This window comes from Sarcophilus harrisii, chromosome 5 (assembly GCF_902635505.1).
Source record: "Sarcophilus harrisii chromosome 5, mSarHar1.11, whole genome shotgun sequence".
Classification (NCBI taxonomy): Eukaryota; Metazoa; Chordata; class Mammalia; order Dasyuromorphia; family Dasyuridae; genus Sarcophilus; species Sarcophilus harrisii.
In genome coordinates, this window is record NC_045430.1 from 253,826,649 (window position 1) to 253,843,845 (window position 17,197).

The 17,197-nt window shown below is 41.0% G+C and overlaps 1 protein-coding gene across 3 annotated transcripts in view; it reads left to right on the forward strand.

Annotated features, from left to right (window-relative positions):
• Positions 1–16,994, forward strand: part of OXNAD1 (oxidoreductase NAD binding domain containing 1) — a 44,746-nt gene extending 27,752 nt beyond the window's left edge. For all 3 annotated transcript variants that reach the window (XM_031940298.1, XM_031940299.1, XM_031940300.1), the window contains 3 exons: positions 8,978–9,220; positions 9,828–9,936; positions 16,391–16,994. In XM_031940298.1, the coding sequence (XP_031796158.1) occupies positions 8,978–9,220; positions 9,828–9,936; positions 16,391–16,545 (507 nt within the window). In that variant the 3' untranslated portion in view covers positions 16,546–16,994. The remainder of the gene's footprint in view (positions 1–8,977; positions 9,221–9,827; positions 9,937–16,390) is intronic.
• Positions 16,995–17,197: the final 203 nt, after the last annotated feature.

Here is a 17,197-nt window from a genome sequence, read left to right on the forward strand (position 1 = left end):
TGTGTTCCAAGTAGGGCTTACTAAGGGTAAATCACCCTTTCCCCTCTATCCTCTACTGCTTTGCCCCCATTTATGCCTTTTCTTATTATTAATGAAAACTCTCATTTCTTAGGAATTTCATTTCTCTTTTGAACAGTCTGGAATTTCTTGCTCTTGCTTATAATTCTTTGTTTCATTTTGGTTCATTTTCCTTTGTCTTCTAGTATTTTAAGATCTTGTTGAAGCTTGAATGCTCATCTCTCTTTGTAGTTTGGGATTCTCTCAGTTCATTTATCTGCTGTGTTTTTAATGGATTTCCTTCCCCTTGAAGCCTTATCTTTTTTTCCCTCGTATTCCCCCATTCCCCACTTTCTGATTCCCCTCTGCTTGTGGATACACTCCCAGAGCTAAGCTGCAGCGCGACCTTAGCCTTTTTCCATACTGGGGGATTTTAGTTTTGACTGTCTTGGCCTCCGCCTTTAGTCTCTGGGAAACAAAACTCACCCGCTGAATTTCAGATGTGGCAAAGTCATTCATGCTTATCTGCTATCTCATTTCTTCCTCACCCCTTGTGCTCCTCTGGCTGAGCTGTATTAGCATCTGCTAATTTTTTGCCAAATTCAGGAAAGGCTTTGCTGACAAAACCTATGCAGATTGGGCGTCTCCAAGCCAGGGGAAAATTGCTCCTTCTCCCATCTCTCCTGTTACATGGTTGGGCACAATCAGTGTCTCTGCTTGTTGTGGGGTGGGGTATGCGAGCACATTGGGGCCGGCATCGGCTCCTGGGCCCTGGTGGAGGGGAGCGTGGAGGCCGGTGAATTGCTGAATGAGCTCCTTAAGGATTTGCATTCTCCTGAGTTAAGTCAAGCATTTTGCCTTGTTGGGCTTCTCTTTTTTGGTCCTGTGGACTCTACTATTATTGTTCACATGTGGCACATAATTGTTCTTTTCAAAAAATTTCCGCAGTTAGTTGGGAATGGGCTCCAGTTTCTGGGCTACCATCTTTTTCCTTTACTATGGAAACAGGTAAGGGGAAGTTACACAGCACAGTAGATAGAGCATGGGTCCTGAAGCCAGGAGGATCTGAGTTCAAATCCAGCCTTAGTCACTTAACACTTCCTAGCTGTGTGACCCTGGGAAAGTCACTTGACTCCAATTGCCTTACTAAAAGAGAGAGAGAGAGTGAGTGTGTGTGTGTGTGTGTGTAAAATCAGCTTCTGTTGAACTTGAATCCAAATAGTCAGAAAGCCCACATCCCTATTCTCTTACAGTGTAATCCATTTTCATAAGTGGGATAATGTATATACTTAGATTCTATTCAGCACAGTTATAGTGTTAAAACATATCAGACTATATTCCATTTTATTTAAAACAATACTGGGGGCAGCTAGGTGGTGCAGTGGACAGAGCACCAGCCCTGAAGTCAGGAGGACCTGAGTTCAAATGTGGCCTCAGATATGTCCTGGCTGTGTGACTCTGGGCAAGTCTTAACCCCAATTGCCTCAGCAAAAAAAAAAAAAAAAAATATGGTAACTGTTACCTCAAAATGTTAATTAATCTGAACTCCCCATTTGCTAGTTATTCTAAATAAATTGGTATGTATTATAATTTTCTGGTCACTCGTGGGGTATTTGAATATAAGGAGGTTCTAGTTTATTGAACAGATTTAGTTTTATACTTGGAATTCATTTCCCCACAGAAACCATATTTTGTTTTGTTTTTTTGAATTGTGCTTCGGTTTAATCTGCAATATATTAAGTAGCAGAAAACTTGGCCATCTTGCGTAGGATGCTTTTTGGGGAAGCTGGGTCCCAGGTTCCAGTTTGAGATGCCAGGAACACCTTCCCCCCAGTTACTGGCACCAGTGGGCTCAAGGATATCTGTTCTGCACCATTTTCCCTCCTGACCGTGGGAACCTAGGAGCCTTTTAGCTCAGAGCCACCGGTGGTTCCTGGGACAGACATTCCAATAGGGCGAGGGCTTTAGAACTGGAGGAGGGGCCGAGAATCCCAGGAGATGGGGGCAAAGAGCCCGGCGGATCTAGGCTTTCCTGTTGGCATCTCCTGGGGGTCATTGCACAGATTTTCTTGTTGCCTGGAACTGCCAGGATTGGCCCACCCACCTTCCTTTTCATAGCCACCTGTTGTTTCTCATTAGTGTGTCCTTCCTTCATTGACCCTGGGGGGTTTCTGAGGAATGTAGGACCTTTATAAGGTTTTCTTTTTTGGTAAGCAAGGGAGAAAGCAGGGAGTAACAAGGCTGCCTTTGATGCTTTCCCTCCTTTCCCTCCCCTCCCCGCAGTACACACGGTTTTTGTGTTGTTTTTTTCCCTCTGTGCTTTAAACCACATAGGGAATGACAGTCCCCCATTGCCATCGGTGCTCATGGCGGTCTGCCAAGGGAGACGAGAGCCTGCCCCAGAGAATGGCTGTGGGGGCTCAGCGCTCCCTTCCTCCTAGCCAGGTTCCACTCTGCGCCCCCCTTCCCCTTCCCGTCACACATACCGGCCAATGAGAAGCAGGGGGGCTGGGGGAGAATGGAGGAGGGGGAGGAAGAAGAGGGAAGACCTACCCACAGAGTCAAAGGAAAATCTGAGGAGAAAGGGGTGGACATCCCGCTCAGCCATAACTAGCCTGCATCAGAAGCCCTCCTTCCCCAGCTTGGATTCCCTGTCCTTGGGGACCCTATAGATGAGGAGGCATTAGTGACCAACGGAAGCCCTAGACCCTCAGCATGAGCTGAATTATGGGCCTGGGACCCTCTCCACGAGGAGCCGATGGGGCTGGTGAGGCCCGAGGGGCAGCATCCACGGGACTCCCTCCATGGTGGAGCTGGCTGTCCAGCCCCCCGGCCGCCACCTCAGACGTCCCCATGACCATGATGGCCTGCCGTGTTGCCGCCTCTCACCTGTGGGTGGCGCTCTCCCCCCCCCCCCCCCCCACCTCCCCACCCCATGGCCTTCCCGCCGCCTTCCTCATTAAAATGGGACCGCAGAGTCAGGGCCGAAGGGCTTGTGAGGGGCTCGGTCGCTGCCATGCTCTCCCCTGGGAGGGGCCTTGCCTTTCAATGAGGTGATTGTTCTGGAAGGTTCTGTTCCGGCTCTGCCCGTACTCTGGCCTGGGTCCTGGCACTCGTCCCAGGGAAGACCCGGCACGGCAGCCGGTGTGAAGCCCGACTTACCCGGAGCCCCTCTCTGTGACTTGTTGTCCCCCTCTTGGTGTCATTCTTGGCTTTTTGAAGGGATGGTGGCTACAGAAGAGATGTTGGCTGTGGGCGGTTAAAGAAGGAGGACTCGGAGTGAACACCTTCATTTATGTTATCTCTGGGCTGTGTCGGCCACCCCTGCCACATCACGGTGTTCTGGGTCTGTGCTAAACTCGGGGGCTGTGGAAAATCCTTTTCGTTATAAATATAAAATCTATTCACAAATTCACTCTTTAGCACATAATTAAAAGCAGCATCCTTTAAGGTGTTTATACATTAATCGTCTTTACGAGTTTATTCTATTCATGTATCCCTGGTAGTTTTTCTCTTTGTCAGAATCCGGGTCACAGCTGCTTCTTTCGCATGGTAGGAAGGAGAAGGTAGCCCCACTGAAGAGTGTTTAATAGCTTCGGGGAGGATGGGCGGGCTCCTGGAAAGCCTTGACTTCCCACACATTTGCTGTGGTACATCTCCAACGCTGGGAGTGCATCGTGAAACACAGCAAGCTAAATTAGACTTATAGCCTTCCTCTTAAGCATAGAATGAACCATTAGAAGAATCATCCCGTGGTTTTCAGTATTATTCTCAGGTTCACATAGAGACGAAAGGGATTTTGAAAGGTCATCCAGTCCCTTCCCTTACTTCAGGCAGATCTATTCAAAAACTGTTCTTAAGCCATTCAAATTGCTTCATGTATGTTTTTAATTATTAAAGAAGGAAATTTTAAAAGTACCTTTGGTGATTAGTATATCAATTTCCAACTTGTCAGCTACTTTGAATCCTGCTCCACTTTTTAGTTAATTTCTTTGTCCAAAATGAGAAACTGCTACTGTTTTTCATATAATAATATCCTCCCTATCTAAAATAGGTTAAATTTTATAGGCATTATATTTTAATTCTGTTCATTTTTTGTAATGTTTCTGTAATGTTCCTAATGCTTCATCATTCTCTTAAATTCTCCAAATTTCCCTCATCTTGCTGAACTCCAAACTAGATAAATTTCATCAAGTCAGCTGTATTCTAAGAAGATTCATCCCCTGCTATTTTTCCCTTTCTTTCATTTTTTTAATCGAGTCTTCTTTTTTTACTATGCAATTTTAATTTTTTTATAATAGCTTTTTATTTTTCAAAACATGTAATTTATAAGGAAAAGTTTAGTAGTTTATAAGGAAAGCAGAAACCTGGAAGGAAAATTTGTAACAAGTATCTCTTATAAGGGCTTCATTTCTGAAATATATAGAAATTTGACTCAGTTCTTAATATATTTGAAAAATGAGGACTTTATAGAAAATGATCTGTTTTCCATTCTGTAATGCTCAATTTATATTCTTTGGTCCTAAATTCTTCCATTATCCATAAATCTGACAGATAAACTATTCCATGTTTTCCCAATTTGCTTTTTGTATAAATCATTTATCCATTTTGACCTTATCTTTGTATACAATGGGAGAGAGATTGGTTCATATTTAGCTTCTGCCATATCATTTTCCAATATTCCCAATAGTTTTTGTCAAATAATGAATTTTTTTTAAAAAAAACTTGAATCTTCAGGCTTATCCTGTACTAGATTACTGTAGCTGAATAGTATAATATAGTTTGTGCCTAATCTGTTCCAGTGATCTACCACTCTATTTCTACACCAATGGCAGATTGTTTTGATAATTATCACTTTGTAGTACAGTTTGAACTCTGGGATGGCTAGATGATTTACTTTTTTTTTTTTTTAATAGCTTTTAATTTATTTTTATTTATTAAGTTACTTTATTATAGCTTATTATTTTATTTTATGCATGAGTAATTTTTCAGCATTGACCCTTATAAAACCTTCTAATTCAACTTTTCCCCTCCTCCCCACCCTCTCCCCTAGATGGCAGATAGACCAATACATGTTAAATATATTAAATACAATATATTTATACATATCCATAGTTATTTTGCTGCACAAGAAGAACCGGACTTTGAAATAAGGTAAAATTAACTTGAGAAGGAAATCAAAAATGCAAGCAGACAAAACAGAGGGATTGGAAATGCTATGTGTGGTTCACACACATTTCCCAGAGTTCTTTCTCTGGATATACCTGGTTCTGTTCATTATTGAACAAATGGAACTGATTTGGTTCATCTCATTGTTGAAGAGGGCCACGTCCATCAGAATTGATCATCATATAGTATTGTTGTTGAAGTATATAATGATCTCCTGGTCCTGCTCATTTCACTTAGCATCAGTTCATGCAAGTCTCTCCAGGCCTCTCTGTATTCATCCTGCTGGTCATTTCTTACAGAATAATAGTATTCCATAACATTCATGTACCATAATTTACTCAGCCATTCTCCAATTGAAGGGCATTCATTCAGTTTCCAGTTTCTGGCACTGCCACAAACATTCTGGCACATACAGCAGACCATTTACTTTTGCATTTTTTTCCCATTGATTTCCTTGGTATCCTTGAGCTTATGTTCAGTATGTCACTCAATAAATCAATTTAGATAGAATTGTCATCATTATATTGCCTTAGTCTACTAATGAGTAATTAATGTTTTTCCAGTTGTTTAGATCTAATTTTATTTGTGCTTTGTAATTGTGTTCATAGAATTCCTGGTTTGTTTTGGCAGAGGCAGATAGACTCCCAAGTGTTTCATATTGTCTTCAGTTACTTTAAATGAAATTTTCCCATCACTTGCTACGGGACTTTATTGGTAACCTGTAGAAATGCTGATGATTTATGTGGGTTTATTTTGAATCCTTCAACTTAGTCAAAATTGTTAATGATTTCAAGTGGTTTTTAGTTGATTTTTCTAGGATTTTAAAATATAAAATCTGCAAAGAGTAATAGTTTTGTTTCCTCATTGCCTGTTATAATTCCTTTAATTTCTTATTGCTGTAGCTAACATTTCTAGTATAATATTAAATAATACTCATTAATCTGCTTTTTATTTTATTGATATAAGCAATTAGAGATATAAATTTTTGCCTAAGGTCCACTTCAGCTGTATCCCTTAAATTTTAGTAATTGTTTCATTGTTGTTGTTTTCTTAATAAAAATTCAGTTGTTTCTAATTTGTTCTTTGACCTACTTATTTTTTAGGATTAGATTATTTAATTTCCAGTTAATTTTTAATCTCATTCTATTGTCTATTATGGAGTATAATTTTTATTGCATTATGATCTAAAAAGGATGCATCACTATCTTCTAGTATTATCTGTTTCCTCTTGTAACTCATTAAATTTCTTCAAAAATTTAGATGCTATACCATTTGGTGGATATATTATGTTTAATGTTGATTTTACTTCATTGTCTATGGTATCTTTCATCAAGATATAGTTTCATTCCTCATCTCTTTTAATTAGATCTATTTTTGCTTTTGCTTTTTCTGAAATCATGATTGCTCCCCCAGCTTTCCTTTTTTTCAAGTGAAGTATAATAAATTCTGCTCCATCCCCTTATCTCTCGGTTTCAAATGTGTTGCTTGTAAACAACATATTACAGGAGTCTGGTTTTTAATCCATTGTTGCTGTCTGCTTACATTTTATGGTAAGTTCATCCCATTCCCATTTATAGTTAGGCTGTATTTCCATTCTATTTTTCCCCTGTATATTCCCCTCTTTCATTCACCCCCCCTTTTTTTTTTCCTTCCTCGGAAGTATCTTAACTTCTGTTCACCCCTTACCCAATCTACCCTCCCTTCTTTTCGTTTCTTTCCTCCCCCCCTTTTATTATTCCCATTTCTTTTTAATTCCTTATAGGGAGACATTTCTGTATCCAACTGAATATGTATGTTATTCTCTCTTTGAGCCAGGTTTGTTGAGAGTAAGGTTTAAGCTTTGCCTGCCATTCACTGCTCCCCATCTTCGCCTCCATTATAATAGCTCTTTCATGTCTCTTTTATGTAGGACCATTTACCCCATTCAATTCCCTCTTCTCCTTCCAGTGCAATTTTCTTTCTCATGCCTTTATTTTGTGTTTTGGGGCATCATTCCATCAAAAGTGTCTTATAGGCATACCTTCTGTCTGTATTCTGTCTCCTTTACATATATTATCTTGCCATTTTGAATTTCTTAGGTTTTCTCTTTCTTGTTTCTTTTTTTACCTTAGAGTCTTGTAGTTGGAAGTCAAATTTTTATTCAGATTTGGTCTTTTAATTAGGAATTTGTAGAAGTCCTTTATTTCATTAGATCTCCATTTCTTTCCCTGAAAGATATTCAGTGTAGGTGATTCTTGGTTGTAATCCTAACTCCTTTGCCTTCCAGTACATCTTATTCCAAGCCCTGTGGTTCTTTAATGTGAAAGCTGCCAAATCCTGTGTAATCCTGATTGTAGCTCTATGATACTTGAACTGTTTCTTTTTAGCTGCTTATGGTACTTTTTGCTTGGTATGTGAATTCTGGAATTGGGCTAAATTTTAAAAAAGAAGGAAGTCAGGTGATCTCTAAGGTTGTTTTCAATTCTAACATTCTAGAAGTCTAAGTCCTGGTCTTTAGTCACAGGAGCTACTTTCAGTCTCAACTCCAACATTCACTAACTATATGACAAACTCCTCACCACTCTAGGTCTCGATTTCTTCATCTGTATAATAATATAATATTCCACAACATTCATATACCACAATTTATTCAGCTATTCTCCAATTGATGTGGCATCCTCTCAGTTTCCACTTTCTGGCCACTACAAAGCACTGGCTGCCACAAACGTTCTGGCACATACAGCAGACCATTTACTTTTGCATTTTTTTCCATTGATTTCCTTGGTATCCTTGAGCTTATGTTCAGCATGTCACTCAATAAATAAATTTAGATAGAATTGTCATCATTATATTGGCTTAGTCTGCCAATGAGTCATTAATGTTTTTCCAGTTGTTTAGATCTGATTTTATTTGTGTTTTGCAATTGTGTTCATAGAATTCCTGAGTTTGTTTTGGCAGAGGCTGATAGACTGGGGCCTGGGGGGGAGGAGGGGAAGGGGGCCCAGGCTTGGGATCTTGCTGCAGTGAGGCTGGGACCTACCTCCCTTCTCTCCTGCCCTAGGACAGCCTGAATCACTGAGTGGGCGTGGCCTGCCAGAGCCCTGTGGGAGCCCTTAGCTTAGAAAGGCCCAGATCTCCTTGTGCATCCAGGGCCATAGCCGGTGGTCCTGATCTGTATCTGGGCCCTGGACCCCGAGGGTTCTGGGGGGAAGGGGAGGCTGGTGACCTTGCCCAGACCTCCCTCACTTGTATGTCACGGCACCGCCTCCCTGATGTCAGGGTCCTCTTGGAGAAGGAAGGACAAGCCACCAAGGTGAGGCAGACTTCCTGCTGGGCTGGTAAGCCAGATTAATTCTGAAGAGGTTTTTCTAGTTGTTTGGAAGGGAATCTGGGAGGGAGCGTGCTGGCGCTGGCTGTGCTCGGCGGGCTGTGCCCTTCCTGACCTTCCTTCTGCTCTTGTGGGTGCGGATGTCTGGCTCACCCTTGCGTGCAGTGGAGGGGCAGGGCCGCCCCCACGCTGGCTCCCCCGAAACGTCTGCCCCTCTCGTCAGCCTTTGGGCCCGCTCCTCGGAGTGCTCGGTCTCTCACGGTGGCTTTCCCTGTCAGGCTTGCGTCGATTATTCCCTCGACTCTGCGTCAGTCGCGGCATGTCTCCGAGCACTCTCCGGACCTCTCCCTCTTTTAATTGCTCACGGAGCAGGCGGCTTCCTTGTAGCCACTCTCCTCTTGAGGTGCGGCCATGGAGAGTGTGCCCACGGCTGAGCTGCGCCTGTGCCCGAGCGGAATGCTGCGGCTGCAGGGAGGCATCTGACGCCGTTCCCTTTCTTCTCAGTGCACGCTCGGCTCCGAAGTGACTGTTCAAGTTGGCGGAAACTTCTACTTTGACCCTCAGCCTTCGGATCCCCCCGTGAACATAGTGCTGATAGCTGGGGGCGTGGGGATCAACCCCCTCATTTCCATCCTCCTGCACCTGACCGATCTCCAGAGGCATCGGGACAAGAAGGGAAGCGGTTACGAGATGGGAAGAGTCAGGCTGTTGTACAGTGCGAGAAACACCAACGAGTTGTTATTTAAGGTGGGTGAGTAGGGAGGTGGGGACGTCGGCCCGCTGCCCTGACGCCCAGCAGAGCTCTTCTCTGGGGTGCACAAGGCAGATTGCCCCCTTCTGGAATGAGCTTGGGGGGCGTCTTCCTGACTGCGGCTGACTATGTCCCCGAGCTACAACCTCTGCCCCAAGCCCCAGGCCCTGGAGAGGGCCAGTCTGCCCGAACAAGGCGAGCTCCTTGGTCTAAATGGACATCGTTAGTCAGAAGTCACATTGCTTGGGTGGGCTTTGGGGCGTCACCAAAAAAGTGCAAAAGAGCAGAGAGAGTTAAAGACACAAATGTGGCCAGTGAAGCCACAGCTGAATTATTTGTGCTTGAGAAAAAGCAATCCCAAGAGTTCATAATATGCCTGTTAGCATATTCATTTTTCAATTAAAGCCAAAGAATGCAGTGTGTTTTAAATGTTCTGGCCTGCCCGGCTGCAAACAATATGTCTAAATAAAGAGGGAGGAGGGGAACTGGGGTGTGGGCAGATGTGGAGAGCCTGCTTAGCATGGCCAGGGGAGCCGGGCTGATTGGGCACATCTGCTGGGATTCCTCCAACTGTGGTGTAACTAAGTATGTTTAACATTCCAGAGGAGCATTCTCAATTTAACAAGTGCATTTCCTGAGAAAGTCAGGTGTAATTTCTATGTCACAAAGCAGACTGCAGAAATCAGTGAAGAGCTTCGGCCATATGTCACTGGTGAGTATGGCGCACAGACCTGCCCTAAGGTGCGCCCACCATTCGAGCCACAGATTGGGTAGTTGTGGTGGTGGTGGAGCAATGGAGCAAACTTTAGTTTGATTTTTAAATTTATTTATTTTAAGCATTCCTTCTTGGGGGGAGAGGGATAGAAGAGGAACCAAGTTAAGTGATTTGCCCAAGATCACACCCACTGGTAGGCTTATGAAGTTGGATTTGAACTCAGGTCTTCCTAACTCCAGGGGTTATACTGTACTCTATCCACTGTCACCTTAGCTGTTCCACTTTTTTTTTTTTTTTTTTTAATTTTTTAAGAATTTATTTTTATTTTCAAAATTTACTTTTTGCATTCTTTTAAAATTTTGACTTCTAAATTCTCTTCCTCCCTTTCACTCCTTCCCCCATCCACTGAGAAGGCAAAAAATATGATATTAATTACACATTTGAAAGAGCAGCTAAGTTGTATAGTAGATGGAGTGCTGAACATGATTAAGAAGCCTCATGTTCGTGTTTGCCTCAGTTTCCTCATTTGTAAAATGCAAACTAATCCAGTATCTTTGCCAAGAAAACCCCAAATGGGTTCCAGAGACTCAAACACAATTGAAAAATGCTTAAACAACATACATATGAAATCAGGTAAAACCTATTTCCATAATGAATGAACAAATAGAATGAGAAGATGATACTTTAGTTAGCACACAGAAGTTCATCGATTGTTTCTGTGGAAGTGAATAGCATTTTTCATCATGAGTCTTTTGGAATTGAATTGGAGCATAGTATTGATTAGAATTAGAAGTTTTCCACAGTTAATTATCGTTGTAACATTGCTATTAAATATACGCTGATCTTCTCATTCTTCTCACTTCACTTTGCATCAGTTTATATGTCCTGCTATGTTTTTTTCTGAAACTATCGCCTTGCTATTTTTTTAGAGTACAGTTAGAACTCCATCACAATCAGATAACACAACTTGTTCAACCATTCCCCAACTGATGGGCATCTCCTTGATTTTCATTTTTTTGCTGCCACAAAAAGAACTGCTAAAAATATTTTTGAACATATAAGTTTTGAAGGTTTCTTTGATCTGATCTCTTTGAGATGTAGACCTGGTAGTGATATCACAGGATCCAAGAGTATGCATAGTTTTATAGACATATAAGACATATATATTTGGACATATTTCCAAATTGTTCTCCAGAATGGTTGGTCCAGTTCACTATTCTATCTTTAGTTCAGTAGTGTACATCTTTTTCCCCTCATCCTCTCTAACATTTGTCATTTTGGTTACATGTGAGGTGCTACTCTGAGTTGTTTTAATTTTTATTTATTTATTTTATTTATTATAGCTTTTTATTTACAAGTTATACGCATGGGTAATTTTTCAGCATTGACAATTGCCAAACTTTTTGTTCCAATTTTCCCTTCCTTCCCCCCATCCCCTCCCCCAGCTGGCAGGTTGATCAGTACATGTTAAATATGTTAAAGTATAAATTAAGTACAATATAAGCATACATGTCCTAACAGTTATTTTGCTGTACAAAAAGAATCAGACTTTGAAATAGTGTACAATTAGCCTGTAAAGGAAATCAAAAATACAGGCAGACAAAAATACAGGGATTGGGAATTCTATGTAGTGGTTCATAGTCATCTCCCAGAGTTATTTCGCTGGGTGTATGTAGCTGGTTCAATTCCTTACTGCTCTATTGGAACTGATTTGGTTCATCTTATTGTTAAAGAGGGCCACATCCATCAGAATTGATCATCATATAGTATTGTTGTTGAAGTATATAATGATCTCCTGGGCCTGCTCATTTTACTCAGCATTAATTTTTATTTTTACTAACCAATAGTAATAAGCATTTTTTCACATGTTTGATAGCTATGATTTGTTCTTCTGAAAACTGCCTGTTCATATGTCCTTTGACATTCATCAATTGAGGAATGGCCCTTATTTTTATAAATTTGTCTCAGTTCCATATGTATTTAAGAAATAAGGCCTTTATCACAAAAATTTGCTGTAAAAATGTTTGATATTACTTCATTGTCTGTAGTAGCTTTTAGCAAAAATGCAGTTTCTCTGATTTTCTCTTTTATTTAGTAGTTTGTCTGCACTTGTGACTGCTACCCTTTTTTTGCTTTTTTTTTTTTTTTTTTTTTTTTACTTCATTTGAAGTATAATAAATTCTGCTCCAGCCCTTTATTTTAACTCTGTGTGTGTCTTTCTGTTTCAAGTACATCTATTATAAACAACATTGTTGGATTCTGGTTTCTAATCTATTCTGCTGTCTGCTTCCATTTTATGGAAGAGCTTAATTCTATTCCAGTTTAGATTTATGCTTAGTAACTTTGTATTTCTCCCCATCCCATTTTCTTCTGTTCATTCTTCTCCCTCTTTTTATCCCGGCCCTCTTAAAAAGTCTTAGTATGCTTCTAACTGCTTCTTCCCTTAATCCATCCTCCTTTTTGCCAGCTCCTGCCCATTTTTTCTTATTCACTTTACCTTCTCTTTTTTGTTTAATTAAGAGAAATTTCAGTACTCAAAATGTGTGTGTGTGTGTGTGTGTGTGTGTGTATAGTCTTTCTTCTTTGAACCAATTCCAATGAAAATGAGGTTTAACTACTGCCTGCCTCCCCTCCCCCCATTTTCTTCTTCACTCTATTTTCTTCCTCATGCATCCTTTATGTGAGAGAGTTTTCCCCATTCTGCCTCTTCCTTCTCTCAATATATCCCTCTTTCTTATCCTTCTTTTGGAAGATCATTCCAAAATAATCAACTTACATCCATGCCTTCTGTCTTTGTAAAGTTTAATTGCCCTAGTGATGATAAATTTCTTTGAAGTTACAGGAATCATTTTCCTATATAGAAATACAAGTGGTTTGACCTTATATAATCCCTAGTGATTTCTCCTTCATGCTTGTCCTTTTATACATCTCTTGAGTCTTATATCTGAAGGTCACATTTTTTTTTATTTAATAATTTTCTTTTTTTAAATTTTGGTAGTCATTTTTAATTTTCATAGTACATGCAAAGATACTTTTCAACAATCACTCTCACAAAATCTTGTGTTCCATATTTTTCTCCCTCCCTTCCCTCTACTTTTCTTCGGTAGAGAGCAAGTAACCCAGTAGAGGATAAACATGTGCAATTGTTCTAGACATATTTTCACATTCATCATGCTGCACAAGAAAAATCAGTTCAAAAAGAAAAAATGAGAAAGGAAAAAAGAAAGCAAAAAAGATGAAAATACTGTGCTTTGATGCACATTCGGTCCTCACACTCCTCTCTCTGGATGCAGATGGCTCTCTCCATCACAAGTCTATTGGAATTGCTTTTGAATCATCTCATTGTTGAAAAGAGTCATATCCATCAGAATTGATCAACGTGTAATCTTTTTCTTGCCATGTACAATGTTCACCTGGTTCTATTCCCTTCACAAGTATCTATCCCTTCACAAGTTCCTATAAGTCTCTCCAGGCCTCTCTGACATCATCCTGCTGGTCATTTCTTATAGAACAGTAATGTTCCATAACACTCATACACCATAACCTATTCAGCCTCTCCAATTGATGGGCATCCACTCAGTTTCCAGTTTCTGCCCAAACATTTTTGCACATGTGGGTCCCTTTCCTTCCTTTAGGATCTCTTTGGGATATAGATCCAATAGAAACATTTGCTGGATCAAAAGGTGTGCACAGTTCGCTAGCCCTTTGGGCAGAGTTCCAAATTGCCCTTCAGAATGGTTGAATTAGTTCATAGCTCCACCAGCAATGTATTAATATCCTACATCCCCCTCCAACATTTATCATTATCCCTTCTTGTCATCTTAGCCAATCTGAAAGGTGCAAAGTGGTATCTCAGAATTGTTTTAATTTGTTTTTTTAACCAATAGTGATTGAGAATTTTTTGACTAAAAATGACTAAAGATGGTTTTAATTTGTCTGAAAATTGTCTTTTCATATGCTTTGACGATTTACCAATTGGAGAATGGCTTGTGTTCTTATAAATTTGAATTCTCTGTATATTTTCGAACTAAAACTTTATCAGAACTCTTGAATGTAAAAACTTTTTTCCAGTGTTCTGCTTCCCTTTTTGGTTCCATTGGTTTTATAAAAACTTGTATAAAACTTTTAAATTGAACATTATCAAAATTACCCATTTTAGATTTCATAATGTTCTGTAGTTCTTCTTTGGCCATAAGTTCCTTCCTTCTCCACAAATCTAGGTGGTCACATTTTCTTATCAGTTCTGAATTTTTTCTTCAGGTATACTTGAAAGTGCTCTGTTTCATTAATTGTCTGTTCCCTAGAAGGATTTTACTCAGTTTTTATGGATCGGTTATCCTTTGTTTTAATTCTAGCTCCTTTGACCTTCTGAATATCATTTTCTAAGCTCTCTCCTACTTTAACATGAACACTACTAAATCTTATATGATCCTGACTCTGATTCCATGATATTTGAGTGGTTTCTTTCTGGCTGTTTAAATATTTTGTTCTGGAATTCTGGAATTTGACTATAATGTAAGTGGGAGTGTTCATTTTGGAATTTCTTTCAGGAAGTGATAGATTCTTTTAATTTCTATTTTATCCTCTGAATCTTAAATTATTGGGACTGTATTATGATATATAGGCTCTTTTTTTGATCGTGGTTTTCTGGTAGTCTAATAATTCTTAAATTATCACTTCTTGGGCTCTTTTCCAACTCTTATTTTTCCTATAAGACAGTTCACATTTTCTTCTATTTTCTCATTCCTTTGACTTTGATTTTTTTTGTTTCTTGATGTCTCATGGAGTCATTAGCTTCCAGGAGCACAGTTCTAATTTTTTTTTTTTTAATTAAAGCTTTTTATTTACAATATATATGCATGGGTAATTTTTCAACATCGACCCTTGCAAAACCTTTTATTCCAAATTTTCCCTTCTTTTCCCCTATCCCCTTCCCTAGCTGGCAGGTAGTCTAGTACATGCTAATATATTAAAATATATGTTAAATCCAATATATATACACATTTATACAGTTACCTTGGTACACAAGAAAAATCCGATCAAGAAGGAAGGGGAAAAAAAAAGAAAACAAAATGCAATGAACAACAACAGAGAGAGTGAGGATGCTATGTTATGTTCCACATTTGGTTTCCATGACCCTTTCTCTGAGTGTAGTTGGTTCTCTTTGTCACTGAACAAGTGGCATCCAGTTCTCATTTTTAAGGAATTTATTTAATTAACTTTTGTGTCTCTCTGTCTCTTCTCTCTCTCTCTCTCTCTCTCTCTCTCTCTCTCTCTCGGCAGTTGGGGTTAAATGATTTGCTCATTTATACAGCTAGTAAGTGTTAAGTGTCTGAGACTGGATTTGAACTCAATTCCTCCTGATTTTGGGGATGTGCTCTGCTCTAGTCATTGAGCCATCTACCCGACTTTTAATTCTGCTTTTAAAGTATTTCTCTTCAGTTAATTTTTATGTCTCTTTTACCCTTGGGCCAATTTTGTTTTTTGAGGTGTTATATTTTCTTTAGTATTTTTTGTTCCTGTTTTACCAACCTATTAATTTTCTTTACATAATTTTCCTATATAACTTGCATTTATTTTCCCAATTTTTCTTCTACGACTCATTTCTTTCTTGAAGGCTTGTAGGAATTCTTGTTGTCATTGGATCCAGTTAGCATTTTATTTGTGTTTTTTTTCAAACTTTTCACTCTGTCTTCTTGGGTTTCTCTATCACCGCAGTGAGTAGTTTTTTTTATGGGGAGGTTCTTTTTTTGTTTGCTCCTTTTTGCATCCTGTTTCTTACCTGAATTCCATGTTGAGGTTGGCCTGTGCCAAGGCTTTTTTGTGCTGCTGTTTTCATAGAGAGTTCTGGAGACGGGCACGTGATTCGGTGCCCATGTTGTGTGATCTGGGGAGAGGGGACCCGGGGGCTGTGGTCCCAGATGCCTGTGGAGCCTAGATTTGCCCATCAGAGCCTGCTCCTCCCAGGGTCCCCTCTAATCTTTCTCTGACCACTTGTGCAGCCCCCACGGACCTCTCCAGGCTCTTCAGACTTCTCTTGCCAGTTTTCTTGGGCCTCCATTTTTTGTTGGTTCTGCTGCTTTGAGCAGTTGGTTTAAGGTTGTTTGGATGCTGGGAGAATCTGTCTGGGGTCTGCCCCCAGAGCTTTAGTTATTTAAGAAGTCGATGGAAGTTGTGAAGAGGCTTTTAAAGCGTGCTGGTTCCCCCTTCTGGCTGTAGGGGACATGGCAATTTCTGCCCTCCCTTGGGTCTCTAGGCCTTGGTCACCACACCTAGATGGAGACTGCAAAGTGTGGCTGGCCCATCACGCCCCCCACAGGCCCAGCTCCTCCATAGGCCCATGCTGGCCAACAAGCCCCCCAACACACCCATACCCTTCCCCGGTGATGGAGCTACCTCCATCAGCCTCCTTGGGGGCCACCTCTGAGCTGCTCCTGTTCTCTCTTGTCAGAGGGGAGGATCCCCCACGAGGAGCTGGAGGAGCACATCTTGGAGGACACTCTCTTTTTCATCTGTGGCCCGCCCACCATGATAGAACACTTCTCTCAGCACCTGGAAGCCCGCAGGGTCCCCAAGGAGCGCATCTGTTTTGAGAAGTGGTGGTAGCCGCTGAGGCGAAGGAGAGAGGGTGGCTGCTGGCCCAGGACAGTGAGCGGGACCGCTTCTGTGCCATGTGTGCTGAGGCCGCGGGCCTCCCTGGTGCTGCCCCAACACCACCCACCGAGGGGACTCCTCACGGGGGAGGATGGAGGAGTGTGTGTGTGTACGCGGACAGAGACAACAAAATCTGCGCCAAGGAGTCACTGATGACTGGGTGTGGGGGACAGCTGCCTGAAGGGTCCTCGGGAACTCCTCAGCAATGTTCTCACCCCCACACTGATTCCACATTGATTTTTTGTTCTTTTTCCAGAGGGTGAGGGTGACAAATGATTTCTCTTTATCCCTAAATATCTGAAACCATTGGATTTGTGTGTGAACTATTGATTATGTAAGATTTCTCTTTTACAAAAAACATGTAATTTATGTGCAATAAACTCACATTTTAATCAAGTGTTTTTAGCAGCACAAGTAGAAGATTAATTTTGCCCTGAAAATCTGTTTGCTTAAAAGGCCTCTGACTGCCCTGTTTTAGCCGCAACCTGGCTCCTTGGGCCTGTGGTCGGCCTGAGGAGCCGAGGAAAGTTGGGTGTGGGAGTCAGGAGTTGCCAGGACGGTGAGTGCTGTGCCTTTGCTTTCTCGTCACCAAGCGCCCGGCTCT